The sequence below is a fragment of the Marmota monax genome, unplaced genomic scaffold (assembly GCF_021218885.2).
Source record: "Marmota monax isolate L192 unplaced genomic scaffold, Marmota_monax_Labrador192_F-V1.1 WCK01_AAM20220418_F8-fsc00100, whole genome shotgun sequence".
NCBI lineage: Eukaryota > Metazoa > Chordata > Mammalia > Rodentia > Sciuridae > Marmota > Marmota monax.
Window position 1 is genome coordinate 5,458,784 of NW_026693872.1, and position 18,316 is coordinate 5,477,099.

An 18,316-nucleotide genomic window follows, 5' to 3' on the forward strand; every position below is an offset into this window, starting at 1 on the left:
AATCTCTTCTTTAAGGTAGCTCTTATACCATTATATTATAGTTATATAAATGCTTCTCTGTTCCATAGAAAATATTAAAGGAAAGGCTGTCTTCTTATTCATGTCCTCACGCACACTGAGGAACAGAGTAGAGCTGCAACATGTATTTTTTAAAATATTTTTTAGTTTTAAGTGGACACAATATCTTTATTTTACATTTGTGTGGTACTGAGGATCGAACTCAGTGCCTCAAGCATGCTAGGCGAGCACTCTACCACTGAGTCACAACTCCAGCCCCTGCAACATGTATTTAATTTAAACCAATGACTTCCATACCTTTGTCTCCATGCCAACTATCTCCCACTCACTCATGTTCTGGTTTTTACCTTGCAGTTAATCCCCACCACTATTATTGCCCTTTGAAGATTCTGTGTTGTGTTTTATGTCCCTGTCATTGTCTATTCCTTACCTCTATCATGTGGCCATATGGTAGTGAGTAACTAAGTAAAACAAACCTAAAAGAGAATAAGATTGTGGGTCCTATAGCAAAATAAGAGGGAGAGAAGAGGGGATTTTCTATGAGTTGTGATTTTTAGAATAAGTACAGGTTACAGTTCCAAAGATGTTTCTTTGTTATGCCCAAAGACAAACTCCTTCATTTCCAGACTCAGAGATCATCACACAGCTACTCCCAAACACATACACACCCAACATAGAGATTATTATGTGGCAACTATAAACTTAAGAAATGACTACAATCAGAAGTTCTTAGGTGGAAATTCATTTCTTTCCACTATTATCTTTTTGCCCAATATATGTGTGTATATTTACCTGAAAATTTTTAAAAAATATTTTTTAGTTGTAGATGGACACAATACCTTTATTTATCTATTATTATGTGGTGCTGAGGAGCGAACTCAGCGCCTCACATGTGCCAGGCAAGTGTTCTATCACTGAGCCACAACCGGAGCTTACCTGAAGTTTTTTAATGACTACTTCAATCTGTCCAGAAAAGTGGGTAGCAACCAACTCAGCAGCTTTACAGGGCTTCAGGGATACCAGTTCCTGGAGTTAAATGAAAAGAAAAATCCATTTTTAATGGTACTTTTAAATAGAATATTCACAGATGTGAGCTATGATTACCTATTTCAATATTGTCAAAAGCTTCACATTGCTTTTCAGGAGACCTTGATTTAGCGCTGCAGTTTAAAGGGCACACTGCAAATGAGCAAATTTAGATGTGTACCTTATAATAATTCAGAGTTCAATTTAACAAAGGGTAATTCAGAGTTCTTAGAAATGAAAGCACTATAATACTATGGATTCTGGCTATGATATCTATAGGATGAACATAAAGAACAAAAGTTTCCCTGTCAATAAATTTAAACTCTTGAGCCTAAAGCAATAAATAAATGAGAAAGAGTATGGTTGCAATTTCTTGCCTAAGAATTCTAAAACTTTATCTCTGGGCCTTGTGGATTTAAACTGGAAGAATCTTCAGAAATCAACTATAGTCTTAAGGAGACTAAAATGTCAACCACTGTTAATTAACTACTGTTAATAAGGCTTATTTTTGTCAAATCAAAGAAAGGATTTATCCTTGGATTCTAACATCTATGATTCTGCCTTCCCAGCTGTACCTTTTCGGTCTTAAAAAAAAAAAAAAAAAAAAAAAACACGAAAAAACCCACCAAAACTAAGAGTAGTCAAGAGTTGTACCATATGTATCAAATGAGTGGTATCAAATGAATAGTCAAGAGTCATGTCACATGGAAAATGCAAAGCCCAAATGGCCTCACCTTTTAGTTCTAGTGACCATTTAGGGAAGAAATAACACCAGCATTAATTAACCTCTTACAGAGAATAGAAAACTTCTTTAGGTTATTGTGTAAGGTCAGCAACATTTTGATAACTAAACATAATGGGACAATATTTAAAAAAAAAAAAAAAAGAAAGAAAAGTGTGCATCAACCTTAATCCTGAATACTGACACAACATTCCTGAAAGAAAAAGAAACCCAACAAAAAACACACACACAAAAACAATATATCAGGTTTAAATTGCATTTACCTGTGGAATTCAGGGGTGGCTTAATATCAACAAAACAAACAAGAAAAAAAAAACCAGAATGATAGAAAAGGTGAACAATTTCAAAGTCCATTCATAAAGAAATCCACAGGATGTTAAGGAACCTTCTACAAAAACCAAAAACAAACAAAAAAACCTTATAGGAAACATCAGATCAAATTTCATCAAGTGAAAATTTCAAAAGTACTGTTACTAGAAGCATTAATAAAAATACCAAGTTGTAGTTAGCCTTAGTAGCATATTCCTATAATCCCAGTTGCTCGGGAGGTTGAGGTAGGAGGATCAAAACCTGAAGACCAGCCTCCACTATGTAATAAGATGCTGCCTCAAAATAATAAATAAATAAATAAGTGGGCTGGGTACAGCATCCCTGGGTTCAATCCCTAGTACCCCCCACAAAGAAGTTGTAACAGTAAATCTAACAAAGGATGGAAAATTTCTACAGAGAAAAATCATAAAAACTATAGAAAGATATTGCATAAAAGATTATACCATACAATCACAGATTAGAAGACTTAATTTATTGATGCTCTTTAGCATCAATTAATTTTTTTTATTTTATTTTATTTTTTAACAAATATACCTTTATGGGAGCACTTGAACTATATCCAAAGCACATCATCTTGGTTCCATTAGGAAATAGCCTAAGACCCACTATGACAAACAACTGACTTGGACCTTGATATATAGCATCAATTAATTATCTTCACAATCATGGGCAGATTCAATGCAAGGCCAGCCAGAATCACAAAATTTAATTTCTTTCTTTCTTTTTTTATGGAATTTTATCAGCTGATTCCAAAATGTACTTGAAAGTATTCAAAGTTTATACTAGCCACGACCTTGTTAAAGATATAGAGATATATTATATATCTTAAAATAGTATAGTACTGATGCAGAGATAGACAAAGAGGCTAATGAAACAGAAAGACCAGAAAGCAGCCCAAGTATAGAGATCCTTGATATACTTATGACCATGTTATAATAAATGCTGCTGGGAAGACAGGACATTTGTATTTCTTAAAAATAACAGGATACCTCCAAAATTAACTAGATCCCAGTTTCATATCACATATGAAAATTGCTTTCAACTGGATCCCAGATTTAAAGATTAAAAAAAAAAAAAAAAGACCCAAGAGTTAGTGACAGAGCACTTCCCTAGCCCTAAGTTTCATTCATAGCACTACTATAAAACAAACAAAACAAAAGTTTTAGGTGATAATAAAGGAAGATATCTTTTTAAGTACAGGAGAATAATTGATTATACTATTTAAAAAACACTTTTCTTAAAAAGACAAAAGATTGAGGGAAAAAGTCAGTGAATGGGAGAAGATATTTGCAGTACATTTTTGAAAAAAGACTAACATCCATGATACATACAGAAATCCTACCAATCAATAAGTATAAGACATTCAATTGAAAAAAAATTGGGCAAAAGACTTCAACAGGCACATCACCAAAGAGGAAATTTAAATAGCCACTAAACAGGGAAAGGCTATCTATAGCAATTAAGAAAATGTAAACTCAAAACATAATTAGATACCATTACACATCACCAGACTCACAAAGTTTTCAAATCTGGCAAAGATATAGAGTGAATTAGAACTCTCATATTATGCTGGCATCCAGTAATATTTAAGGTATTAATTCCAATTAACTAGCAATTATATACCTTAAAGCAGAGATTATAAGTAATCATGCACCAAAATCAGCTGGAGGGCTTGTTAAAACACAGATTGCTGGGTCCCACCCCAAGAGTTTATCATTCAGGAAGTCTGAAGTCTATCAGGTTCTTAGCTGATGTTGTAATGTTTGTCTGAGACCAGACCGAGAACCACTGCCCTAGAGATGTGCATGTGGCTGTGCTCAGGAGGCATACCTAAGAATAAAATCCAGAAACAACCAAAGGTCCATCAACAGTAAAATGAATAAATTGTGACATATTTATAAAAGGAAATATGATACAATAAGCAAGAAATGGTCCAAACTTCTTAAACAAAATATAAAGCAAAAATAAATCAGAAAATAGAGTATAATTTCATTTAAGTACAGTTCAAAAGCATGTAAAACAAGAACACAACTAGGGATGCATGTGGATGCAGTAACAGTATATAGAAAGGCAGGAAATTATCACAAAAACTGGGATAATGAAGATAGTGGTGGGAACAAGGAGGCAGGCGTTTGGGATCAGGAAAGAATACAAGGGAAGAGTCTAGAGTATGAGATGTACTTTAGTCTTTATTTGGACCTAGAATGTTTGCTTTTAAATTTTTTATTAAACTATATTTTATACTCTTTTCTGACTTTTTAAAAAATATTTTTAGTTGTAAATGGATCTTTCATTTTAATATTTATATGCAGTACTGAGGATGGAACCCAGGGCTTCACATATGCCAGGCAAGTGCACTACCACTGAGCCACAACTCCAGCCCCTCTTTTCTGACTTTTTAATTCAGAAAAATAAAAAGTATTTTTAAAAACCTAATGATATATTTTGTCCATATTGGGAGAACCATCTGAACTAGAGATTCTTTACCAAGAGTCCACAAACCCAATCTGTGAATGGCTTAAAAATCACTAAAACATTAAAATATTAAACTCCTAAAGGTGTCTGGGCAACCCTGAAACAACAAAAATTATTCAACAAAAACTCCATATACTTGTAATCATGGTGTTAAGAGACATGTAAAGGCTCAAGGTAAAAAAATATACATATGTAGAAAAAATAGTCAGCAGAAATAATTGTTGTGTAGCAAAAATACTTCTTGTTTCTTCAGGGTAAGTTTCTGCTGAGTAATTTGTTTGCTCATTGATTAATTCATCATGTTTCACATTATGCAGAGAGACATAGCTTCACTTCTGGATGCCTGAGTCCATGTGTTCAAACCACTGCATAATACAGATAAGAAAAAAATAAAGGATTAGCCCTGCTGTGACTGTGGAGACTTGAAGAGGATGACAAAAAAGAATACAAAATGCAAAAAAAAGAAAAAAAGATAAAACTCAACACTGGAGGAAGGTCTCATTGGGTTCTTTCACCAAGATCTATTTATCTTGTTAGTAGGAAGATAACTTTAAATAACATTCAATAATATATATCAATCCTATAGTTAAAAGAGTATGGCGATCATTACAGACCACACACCTCAGAACTGACTGTCCCAGCTTTCAAACCAGATGTTTCACTTTAGAAGCTCATATGTGATCTGCTTAAATGTGAAAAAGACTTCTGATCCTCAAGTAAATCAATGCAATAATATGATACCTGCCATTCCTTAGTTAGCATAAAGTTAATTGGGAAATTAACTCAAATGGGGAAATTTCAAAAGTTGTGTTGAATCAATACCTCAATATGGTCCATTGCTTTCTTCCACACAGACTGCTTCTCCTCGGCACTGTGGCCAGGAATGGATAAGATGTTGTGAATGTAATTAAAGACTTCTTCCTGAACAACACAAGATGATATAATTTATTCATTAATTCACTCAGGTAATATTTTGTCACTATTATCTGTATCAGTCCTGGTAAATATTTATTATTTGGAGATGGAAAACCATTTAATATAGATATTTAACTGATGGATAACTGACACTAAAGAGGAAGAGTAATTAAAGTCTAGGATAGACTCCTGGAAGTTACAGATCTGTTCCAATTCATTTTGGTCTCGATTTATTAACTTTTTCAATTAACTACTTGGAGAATATAATATTTTTGCTTCCAGTGATCCCTGTTTATATCGCTAATTTCATCTCAAAACATTCTTGCACTGGGCAAGGTGGCACACACCTGTAATCTCAGTGGCTGGGGAGGCTGAGGAAGGAGTTCAAACCTAGACTCAGCAAAAGCAAGGGGCAAAGCAACTCAGTAAGACCCTGTCTCTAAAGAAAATACAAAATAGGGTTGGGGATGTGGCTCAGTGGTTGAGTACCCCTGAGTTCAATCCCCAGTACCAGCCCCCGCCTCCTGGCAAAAAAACCTTCTTGCTCTTGTCTAGTATGCTCCACTTATACTGATTTTCATTTCATCTATATGATCTCTATTCAGTTCCCTGAACATGTCTTTTCCCCTCATCTCGGGATCTTTCCATATATGGTTCCCTATCTTGGAACACTCTTCCTTTGGCTCTTTGCTTGACTGGCTTCTCAAATTCCAAAACTCACTTTATACGTCACTTTCTCTGAGATTACTTTTCTGGCTTCTTTATATAAGTCAGTTCCCCATTATCCTTCAAAGTGGTACCCAGTTTCTCTTCCCTAGCACCTATCATAATTTATAATTTTATACTTGGTTTTATTTGTTACCAGTCTCTATTACTAAATTTTTAAATTCGAAAATTGCAGGAACTATCTGTCTTTTAATTATCAATATGGACTCGGCTTAAACCAGAGACTCAGTAAAAACTGGTGAATAAATGAAGAAAACCTTGGATCAGCAAACATATGTCTAAGTATTTCTAATGAATAGTTATTTCTATGTAATAAAGGCAGGAGGACTGAGAAAAAAGAGCAAAGAAGTCTCTTAACTTACCTCTCTCAGTGGGTCACGCAAGTAGCAATCAATAATTTTGTCATATTGGTGTTCTCGCTCATACATAAATTCACAAATTTGATAGCTAGAATGTAAAAGGAAAAACTTCAGTGTACCATACAGGCAGGTGGTTATTAGCTTATTGCTATCTCATAGCATACATATTAATATTTTTTAAAATTAATAATGTGATTTATTGTTAAATAAAATTATACAGTTTGAGCACTCTTAATCTACAAGGCTTAAAGAGTTTTTGACATCACAGCATTTCATATATTGGATTTTCATATTAGGAATGCCCAATAGGTAAGGCACATGCAAATATTTCAAATTCTAAAATGTAAAACACTTCCTCTCCTAAGTGTTTCAGAGAAGGGATACTCAATTTTCATTAAATATATGAGGGAGATGAATATATAATATATTATATATTAATTATATATTAATATAATAATATTACATATAATAATATATAATATATAATAAGTTTAAGATGCTTCTGAATGCTATGTTTATAAGAAATTTCAAAGCTGGGTACAAAGAATGTTAAGAAAACAATATGTCACATAAGAATCAAAAAGTTAGCTATTAATAAATAATATGCAAAAATTTTATATGAAGTCTCTGTTCAAAGTATGTCAAAACGTTCAATGAACTACGCAAAGAAAAGTGTTAGCATATTGCATCTTATTTACTATGTTAAATTCTGCATTATTTTTATTCTATATAATTGTCAGAAAAATTTATAAAACACCATGAAATATTGAGTCTTAAAAATCTAAAATAATAAAACATTATAAGACTGCAGTTTTGCTTTCATATTAAAACAAATATAAAAAGCAAACATTTTAAATTTATCTCATAAATTCCTACAAATTTTACCAATTTCTAGAATTCAACTGAAGGCCAAAACTTTCATACTTAGGTTTTTGGTGGTGTTGTTATTTGTATAACCATTCTTAATTTAAAAAGCAGCAATGCATCAATTTTTGGTGGCGTTGTTATTTGTATAACCTTTCTTAATTAAAAAAGCAGCAATGCATCAATAAACTGGGCATCGAGTTAGATGAATATAACTTAATAGTTGTATGGAAAACTAATATATGGCTTCAAATCAACTTACAATTCAGCTTTTTCTGCCATACGGATGAGCCGACTCTCTTCAAATTGAACAATACCTCCAGCCTGCAGCAATTCTAAAAGAACCTGTACATTTAAAATAAATGCATAAATTCCAAAATGTTTTTATGCATTTATTTACTAGCTTTATAAGGATCCATTTAACCATGCAGACCATAGCATTTTTTTCTTTTATACTCTTACTTGGTATTTTGGCTCACTTTCACATATGCATGGGATTACTGCCATTAAAATGTTGACCATATTGTATTTAAAATTCTTATAATAGATAGATAACTCTGCTTTTCAAACATCGCCAGAATGCTACAGTATTTGCAAATAAAGCCTTGTTAGAATACTGATTTGATCTCAAAGCTAAAAATGTCAGTATATATCTTTTTAAGAAGTGAGTTTTTGCTTGGCACTTTATTTTTTTATTTTTTGGCGGTGGGGGTGGGTGTTGGGCAGGTGTCAGTGTGGTACCAGGGATTGAACTCAGGGGCACTCGACCACTGAGCCACATCCCCAGCCCTATTTTGTATTTTATTTAGAGACAGAGTCTCGCTGAGTTGTTTAGCACCTAGCTTTTTGTTGAAGCTGGCTTTGAACTTGAGATTCTCCTGCCTCAGCCCCATGAGCCGCTGGGATTACAGGTCATTGTGGACGGCTATTGACAGTTTTATGTCTTATGGTTCTTTAAAATCTGTTGTCCAGGGCTGGGGATGTGGCTCAAGCAGTAGCATGTTCGCCTGGCATGCGTGGGGCGCTGGGTTCAATCCTCAACACATTAAAAAAAAAAAAAAAAAAAGATATTGTGTCCACTGAAAATTAAAAATAAATAAGTAAGTAAAAAAAAAATCTGTTGTCCACATAAAGTATCAATGTTTACATGCTAATTCTAAAAAACAAAACATTGTTTTTTTTCATAATAGCACTATGCAAAATATTCTAAATACAGAAATGACCTAAAGGTCCATCAAAGGTGAATGGATAAACAAAATGCGGTATATACATACAATGTGATATTATTTGGCTTTAAAAAAGGAAGAAAATTCTGACATATGGTGAAACATGGATAAACTCAAAGATATTTTAATAAGTGAAATAAGTTAAAAACAAAAGGACAAATACTGTATAACTGAACTTATGTAAGAAATCTAGAATAAGAATATCCAAAGTCAGAAAGTAGAAGGATGGCTGTCAGGGGATGGGGGATTAAGGAATGGGGAGTACCTGTTTAATGTAAATAGTTCAGTTTGGGAAGATGAAAAAGTTCTGGCAATGGATTGTGATGATGATAGTACAACAATGTGAATATACCTAGTACCACTGGACTGTATGCTTAAAATAGTACATTTATGTTATGCATATTTTACAACAATAAAAAAAAATATCGCAGCTCATATAATTTTTACCATCCTAAGTAAATGAATAAAAAAAGGACTAGAATGTTGAGCAAGGTTCATCAATACTTTAAATAAACCTCAAAAAACAACTGAGGCATTACACAGTCATTAGAACAGTATGAGAAAGGTCTCTCTGGCATCTAAATTCAGGATCCAAAGTAACGTGACTATTCTCAGAACTTTAAGAAACCACCTAACAAAATTATTTTTTTAACATAATAAATTTTTATTATTTTCAAATTAAATAAAAACTATCCAAATTGTACATTTTAGAACCCAAATTTAGTCCATTTGGAGCACATAATGTGCTGTTATGTATAATAAATATGAAGTGAATTGTATCTGCTGTGCCAATTTGAAATACAATAATAAAAATGTCATTGGAGAAGTTCATCTTAGCAATACACTGAAACTGTTAAATTTTCAAGAATTTTGCAAGCTCATTATTAAAAAGAGCTGCTATGAAAAATCAAATTATATTAACAATTAAATAAATTAAAAACAAAGATAACTGATATTCAAAAGTCACCCATTCCTAAATGTTTTATTGTATTTTATATTATATACACTTGAGGTTATTTACATCGATTATAACTGCATCTGAATGGTAGAAATATTATAAATAAATGTGCTACTGGGCATCTTTTCAACTCCATGTTTAGTGACAACACTTTAGTAAATTCATTCAGCCACAGTGACAGTACTTAAACCATGGAAATCGGCAAATGCTACAAATCAGCAAAATGGTATTAAAATGTTATTTTTTTCTTTCCTGATACTGAAGATTGAACCCAAGGGTACTCTACCACTGAGCTACTCCCCAACCCTTTTTAAAATTTTTCATTTTGAGACAGGATCTCACCAAGTTGCCCAAACTGGTCTTGCACTTGCAATCTTCCTGCCTCAGCCTCCCCAGTTGCTGGGATTACAGACATGCACCTTCTTATCTGGCTAAATGTTCCATTTAATTTTTTTTTAATTGTAGATGGATACAACATCTTTATTTATTTGTTTTATGTGGTGCTGAGGATTGAATACAGTGCCTCACATGTGCTTTACCACTGAGCCCCAGCCCCAGCCCTAAACAATAAAATTTAAAAGGATAGGAAGGAAGGAAGGAAGGAAGGAAGGTTGGTTGGTTATATATATATATGTGTGTGTGTGTGTGTGTGTGTGTGTGTGTCCCACAAAATCTAAAATATTTAATCTTTGGCTCTTTATGGAGAAAGTTTACAAATCCCTGGTTAAGAAAGTGATAAAAATATTAATAAGGCAATTAAACTTAAAGGGTGTGAATGTCTATAGGCACTGCATTGTGAAGAAAACAAAATATTGAGGCATTATTTGTCCAATATTCAAAAAGTTTTCTATTTCAGCAAGCACTTCACTGATGAGTGAGTAAAGTTCTGACATGCTTTCTGACTTCCATCTTGGTCATTTACATAAGTGAAAATATCAACCAATATTCATTCATGTCAGAAGTATATTTGGAGAAGCAGTTGTTAAGCATTTATCAGCATACCAATGAAATATACTAAGAAATACTTCATAAACAAAATTTGATATATAACAAGAGAATGAGTGTTGGGTTAGAAGAAGTTCTGTTCTAATCTTAACTATGACCTTGAACAACTTACTTCAATGGTTTTTATGTTTCTAAAATGAGGCAAGGGGGAGAACTAGATAATCTCAAAGAGGACACCCAGTAATTAATTAATTAATTACTATGATAACATTCCAAGGTTTGGCATACATATATATAGATTTGGCTTTTCTTTCTGTTTAGTTATTATATTAAATGTTTTTATCATTTTATTTAGATAATATCATGCATACCATGATCTACATTTGCTGCCAATAGAGAAAACAAGGACAAAATGAGGGGACCCTCAATATTATTAGTTCAATATAATTTATGAGGTAAACAACACCTTAGCAGCTGTTCTTTCTTAAGATAGTCTGCAGTAATCACTGGGACACAGCTGTGCAGACAAAGGGGTTACTGCCGTAATTTTATGCTCTTCATTTGAGTCTCAACTTGTGGGCTGTGCACTACAACTACAACAAGTCAGCACAACCCTCAAAATACTTAACTTTTTTAGTTTAGTTACCTGACAAAGTTTGGCTATCAACTTTATGTAGGCTGAGTCTCTTAGTGCTCAGCTTTACAATGCATGAGCTTTCAAAGAATTTTACTCCAAGAAAGGACCCTCAACAAAGTGGCATGAACAGAGGGAAGAGGTAATCAGTCGTTATCTCACAGAGACTAATGGAGGGGAAGAAAGATTATAGTCCGCAGAATGATAAACCCTAAAGCATGGGAACATAAGGAACTCCCAAAATTTAGTGTGCCAACATAAAGAATCCTGTAGCCTTTTTGGTTCAGGGCCAGAGCAACCAGCAGTGTTTACTAGACTGATGATACTGGTGGAATGCAGAGGACAGCAGGTACAAACTATTGTTACATAAAGGCAAAAATGAAGTATTCTCTTTGGAGTCATGCTGTATGCAAGACAGGCCCCTGTCTAGGTGTTTAGTCTGATATAAGTTCCTTACACATGCACCCACACTATTTTCTGGTTGCCACTATCTTTAGTTTAGAGTTACAGTTTGGCACAAGTCCTTTCTCCCTTCTGTCTAGAGAGGCCTAACACAAAAGAGTTCTTTCTGGCTTACTCTGACTTTTTCCCCATCCTTTAGTAAAATAAATTCTAGGAGTTCAAACCTGCTGTCTTTCAGAGTGTCGGGAGTCATCATCAGGACTACAGAGGAATTCAAGCACCTGGCCAAAGAAAAGGTAATCTTTACTGAATATCAGCACTCATACCATAACACTGTCATAATGGAAACAGCAATAACTATCTTTTCAATATCAAAAATTTATTCACACTTGGCCATAACAAATATCACAATATGCAGGACCTTCCCAACCAACTGCCCAGTACATGAAAACATCAAAGTCAAGCATGCAAACCATTTCATATGTGCCAAATGCACATGTTTCTTTATTGTTCAGAAACACAGCTAGAAGGCAGTGTCAGCTGTACACCTTAAGTTCCTGGATTCCATAAATGGAGCAAGCATGGACCTTACGCTGGACACTTGGATTTAAATCCTAACCTTACCAATACATGACAATAGCATTACTATTAATATCACTAAGTATGACTGGGTGAGTTATTTAACCTCTCCAGGCTTCATCTGTAAAATGAGGATAACTGCACCTATTTCAAAATCATTAGGAAGATTGACTTAAACATGTACATTAAAAGCTTTGAACAGTGCCTGGTACTATGAAGGGCTCAGTAAAATGTTAGTCATTATGGGCTACTTTCTCCCACCAAAAGTGTTTTCTTTGTCACCTATGGATATGTAGGAGATATTTGGGAGATTAGAAGATACCTTCAGTAAGATACCTTCAGTAAGTAAGTAATACCTTTAGCTTTTCCATAAGTAATCTTTTCATCAACATAGTCTTACTACCAATAATGATGGGGTGACTTTTTTTTTCAGTTGAACCACTGAGCTACATCCCCCAGTCCTTTTTATTTTTCATTTTGAAAAATTTGCTCAGGACCTTGCTAAGTTGCTGGAAAACAGGTGTGTGGCACTATGCCCAGCTTGAAGAGGTAATTCTTAAATCAGAAATATCTTGAGCCAATATTTCTAGGTAATTTACAGCAAGAAAATAAATGAGAAAAGAAAATCTCTAATAATCACACTCCCATAATACCAAGTGTTTAGGCAAAGTCTTATTACCGAGAACACATCATTAAGACAGACAGACAGACACACACACACACACACACACACACACACACACACACAGAATTTAGATCCAAAACCTTAACATACCTGTCCTTGATAAGACATTTATCTAATAATCTGTCATTTTAAGAAACAGGGCAATCCAGTATACTTTCTATGAACAGTAAACAGAGAAAAAATTCTGGTCCTCACTTTTAAGACACTTACCTGATCAAAGAGGGTTCTGTTCACAAACAAGGTATTGTCAGGTTTTGCAAGCTGTCGAGCAAGGAACGTAAAGAGACACCCTACTTGTGAGGGAGTAAAATCTGAATTCTCCACCATAACCTGGTGAGCCAAAGAAACCATTTATTCAATACACTATCTGGTTTGATACAAATAAAAATATACAATTAGAAGGGGGGAGCCTCATTACAAAAGACTCATGAAAAGATTCTTTAATTGACTGTGCAAAAATTAGTTCAATACCATACAGAGAAGGAGCATAACTACTTGCATGCTCTGAAAGGAAAACATTTTAGTGATTTTGAGCATATATCTAGCACAATTTGAAAGAGAACTAAATTGTTAAAGAGGGGATATAAGAGTTCAAAGAAATATTAATCATGTTTCCCTCTGGAATTCTTATAGAATTCTAGTAAAGTTAAATTTAAATTAAATTTAAATAACCCTATTAAAAATCTGTCTATCAACAAGAGATGAAGAGAGCTGCTTTAGGGTTTAAAATGAGATAACCATCCAGTGAAGGCACCCCAGAAAAAGAAGTCAGTTACAGCCGGCCTGCCTTGTTACTAGACAGTTCTTGAGCTGCTGTTACGTACAACAGATATTTTACAACCACACAGAGTAACCAAATTCCAGTCAATACTTTGCTTTAATTCAGCCCTCATTTCCTGAATCCCCAGGGGCTCTGACAGGAGCTTTTAAGGGAATTATGAACTAGAAAAGAAGGCAAGATGGGTAAACACATTAAATAAAAGACATTATACAATTACACTATTATAAGGGCACAAACAATTTTACAGTGCAGAAAATTTAGTTGAATTGGCTTATGAAGGAATTTGAGAAGAAATGAGAAAAACAGCTTTTAAGCTAAGCAGAAAAGCCACACAGAACCTCTGGCAGGGGAAATGTCAGCAGAGAGAAGAGTGTGAGCAACAGCATGGACACAGTTTGTTCCGGAAACTGTAAAGTTCTATTACGATGCAGCAGCATGCCTGAAGGGAGAAGAAAAATCAGGCTAAGAAGACTTGTCACCCTAAGGAATCTGAATTTAGTCTACAGAAAATTAGAGAGCCATGCATAGAAGCTAGAGAGGAAAAAGTAAAAGAAAGGTAGTGGGTAATCTCATGAAAATCGAAGGGAGATCAGTAGAGTAGAGGAAAGGGACCAGGACACAAGAAAAGGGAAATACCAGGAAATGGTATTGGTCAAATTATATTGTTCTGTTGTGTGTATATAAAGATGCAACAACAAATCCCACCTTTATGTACAACTATAATGCACCAATAGAAATACATGGATTATGTACAGCCATAAGAATGGGAATCCTAATCAGAATAAGTTATACTCCATGTATGTATAATATGTCAAAATACACTCTACTGCCATGTATATCTAGAAAAAAACAAATAAAGAATACTTTTTTAAAAAATATGGGAAAAAAGAAAACTGAAGAGCTACTAAATGTGTTTAGTCAGGAAAGTAGATTGTGATCAGTACTGTACTTAAGAAAGTATCTTGTTGGTAGTATACAGGAAAAATATCAGAAGGAAGAAAGAGAAGGCAGGGATACCAACACGCAAGTGACTACAAAGGTCCCACGGAGAGAAAAGGGGTTCTGAACTGGGGCAATGGCATCAAAATGGAACAAGGAACAGGTACAAAGGCACTGCAGAGAGAGGAGACAGGACAGGATTCCTAAGTGTGTCATTAAAGGAACAGTAAAAAAGGACAGATCTGAGCATTATTGACCAGTAGCATATGATGCCATTAATAAAGAGAGAATGCAGAAATTTGTGAGGGAAGATCTGTATTATTTTGGGCTAGCTGAATTCATGGGGGCAATTCTATCACAAATCAGGGTATAGTACCCTAGCACACCTGTTAAGAAGTTCCACACTCTCTCTTCTATCCTCCATTCAAAGTGAAGTGTAAGATTAATCTTATTATATAGCACTCCCCAGGGCCTGGCTCCTGATCTGCCTTTTCTGGCAGCATATCTGTCACTTTTATCTATCAATAGGTCTCAGCCCAGCAATCACCCCTTCTTCAACCGTATAACCATTATCAGAGTACAAGCACAGTTCAAGTTATAAAATCCCTTTCTATCCATATCCATATGCACACATATACATTCCAGTCCAGAGTATTCAAAGAGCTTTCCACAGCTTTAAAGTCCTCAGCCATTAACCATCTCAGTGTGCAGGTCCCTTTTCTAGGACTATACTCTTGGGGCCCCACTGCTGCTTTTCTCTCCTGTTAGCCCTTTGCTTTTTAAGTGGAAGCCCCTAAATTGTCTGACCCTACAAACACCTTTTAAGATAACTGTTTCAACTCACAGCCAATTTCCTTGCCACTTCAGCAAGTCTCTATTGGTTATCATCTTCCAAATTCCCCATTTTCTACCTTTGAAATAGTTCAGAGACTGTACTTATAAAATTTCCTGGGAAATCTTGTAAGAAATCATGAATTAAGTATTTCCTCCCTCTGTGTCTGCAGCCATCACACTTAATGATGCCCATTTGCCTGTTCTCTGGTCACTGCCTGTACTCCTACTCTCATCGCCTCTCTCCAAAGTATGCTTTGACAAGTTAGTACAATTCCATTACCAGAATGAGAAAAATAATCTCCAAAGTTCACTCTTCACTGACCTGAGGCAAATATTATCAATATTAAGAGTGAGCCTGACCCCAAATCACTGGCTTCCTGACTTACCATGTGATCGTTCCCTCTTCTGCACACTCCCTCTGTCCCATCTACCATACCGTGACATAGCCAAGGGGGCCCTCACCATAGATGAAACAAATGGGGTCACCCAATCTTGAACTTTCAGCTTCCAAAACTGTGAGTTAAAAAAAAAATCTCTTTTCTTTATAAAGTACCCAGACTGTCATTTTCTTATGAAATAAAAACATGGTCCAACAACTATTCTTCCCTCCCAACTTAGAAACAGAACTCCTAATTTTTAGATAAGCTTGTGGTTAACCAGAACACAAGACTACATATCTCAGTCTCTCTTAGCAGCTAAGGGCCATCTACCCTAATTCTGGACATTGTGATGCAAGCAGAATTATAGTATACAACCTCTCAGAAGCTTCCTTTTTTCTTTTAACTTTTTATTTGTTCTAATTAGTTATACATGACAGTAGAATGCATTTCGACATATATGTGATATAACTTTTCATTCTTCTGGTTGTAAATGATGTAGAGTTACACAGATCATGTAATCATATAGGCACATAGGGCAATAATGTCCGATTAATTCTACTATCATTCCTACCCCCAGGCCCCCTCTCCTCTGATGACTCCCTCCCCTCTGTATAATACAAAGTTCCTCTATCCCCCTCCCCCGACTACTGTGAATCAGCACCCACATATCAGATAAAACATTCAGCCTTTGGTTCAGAAGCTTCCTTAATGACAGGACACATTTCCTTCTGAATTTCTTTTTGTATCCAGGCTGGCTAGAATGTGGAGGTGATGGCTGGAACCTGAGCAGCCATTTTGAACCAAAAGACAGAAATCAGGTACTAAGTATAATAGTAAGATAGAAGGAAGATGAATCCCTGATTAAGTTTGCAAACCTATTCTACCAGATTAAATTGCCTACCTCCAAATTTATATGAGAAAAAAAATTTCCACGGATGATATCACAATTAAAATATGACCATTATGTGTTTTTTCTCAATCATAGCAGAACTTAAATCCAACTGACCTAACAGGAAGCCACAGAAGAATATTACAGAAGGAGCAACATTAGGAATAGAGAGATCATTTAGAAAGGTCCCTGGGGAATCCAGGTGAAGTTTTCCCATACTAACCATCTAGATTAAACTGGAATTACCTGGGAATTTAGCAACACTATTCTCATATTCATCACTGCCTATCTTACAAGTTTAATAAATAGAGTTCAGATTAATCAACAGTTCAAAGAGATAATGTATATGCTATAAATGTGCTTTGAATATTATAAAAAACTAGTATAAATGTAATACACTGGTACATACATGCATAAATGATATACACAATTAGAGAACATTTTAATTCTGTCTCTTTTCCAAAATAATCTTAAAGTCATTAAGAGGAAGAAACCTACATTTTACAGCCAGATGAACAGAATAAAAACCCTAAGCTTCCAACAAAAAGCCTACAGGAAGTTGTGCAGATGGGAAAGACGGGAATCTGTCTCTGCATTTGTTCATTAGCAAGAATATGAATCTCAAAATAGCTTTTTACTGAATCTAGTAAAATTCATATTTTAATGGTCATCTCTATATTCCTCAAATCATTTTTTTAAAATATATTTTTAATTGTTAGTGGACCTTTATTTTATTTATTTATAAATGGTGCTGAGAATCGAACCCAGTACCTCACAAATGCTGGACAAATGCTCTAGCACTGAGCTACAACCCCAGCCCCCTAAAATAATTCTTAAGTGTCACCTATCGTCTCAGATTCACAGTAAAAATATGGCACCACCATAGCAATGAAATGATGCTGGAAGACACTGAACATTCTTCACATTATTTTCTCAAAGCACATGATCACATAACACAGAATTATGTGCATTTCTCAAGAGTAGTATTCTGTATCCCAGTATCCAGTTTGAAACAGAATATTAATGCTGAATATTCCATTTAGCTCTTGAGCACCAAGACACCATAATAAAATTATAAGACATGTTGCAACAAATAACTTCACTAAACAAGATTATTTTAGAACCTGATATAAAATGGTTCAATTCTCTTGTCTTATAAATATAAATACAAAGACATGTAATCATTGAATGCTTACTTTCAACAAAATATCCACAATGCGTTGTTGATATTCCACAGCTTGCTTGTCATTTTTAAAATCTTCAAAAGTCTAAAAAGGAGAAATGTTTAAAAGTAATTATTACTTGCAAATTTGAAAAGGAAACATATTAAATTCTTTGTGGATAAAATCCAAGTAAATTCTCAAATATGATAACCACTCTACATTTTCTTATACACCTTTAATGATAAGTTATTTTTAGGAACTCAAGTAAAAAGTTAGAGTGCTTAATATTTCTAAGACCTTAAAAAAAAAAAAATCAGTCACTGGGGATGGGGATGTGGCTCAAGTGGTAGCGCGCTCGCCTGGCATGCGTGCGGCCCAGGTTCGATCCTCAGCACCACATACAAACAAAGATGTTGTGTCCGCCAAAAACTAAAAAATAAATATTA

General features: G+C 34.5%; 1 protein-coding gene across 1 annotated transcript in view; it reads right to left on the bottom strand.

Moving 5' to 3' along the window:
• Positions 1-18,316, bottom strand: part of Vps8 (VPS8 subunit of CORVET complex) — a 252,174-nt gene that overhangs the window by 116,609 nt on the left and 117,249 nt on the right. Inside the window, exons 28-34 of the mRNA XM_046462585.2 lie at positions 17,904-17,975; positions 13,095-13,214; positions 11,845-11,901; positions 7,718-7,800; positions 6,595-6,679; positions 5,414-5,512; positions 955-1,044 (exon numbers count right to left, since the gene is read on the bottom strand). Coding sequence (XP_046318541.1) covers positions 955-1,044; positions 5,414-5,512; positions 6,595-6,679; positions 7,718-7,800; positions 11,845-11,901; positions 13,095-13,214; positions 17,904-17,975 — 606 coding nt within the window. The remainder of the gene's footprint in view (positions 1-954; positions 1,045-5,413; positions 5,513-6,594; positions 6,680-7,717; positions 7,801-11,844; positions 11,902-13,094; positions 13,215-17,903; positions 17,976-18,316) is intronic.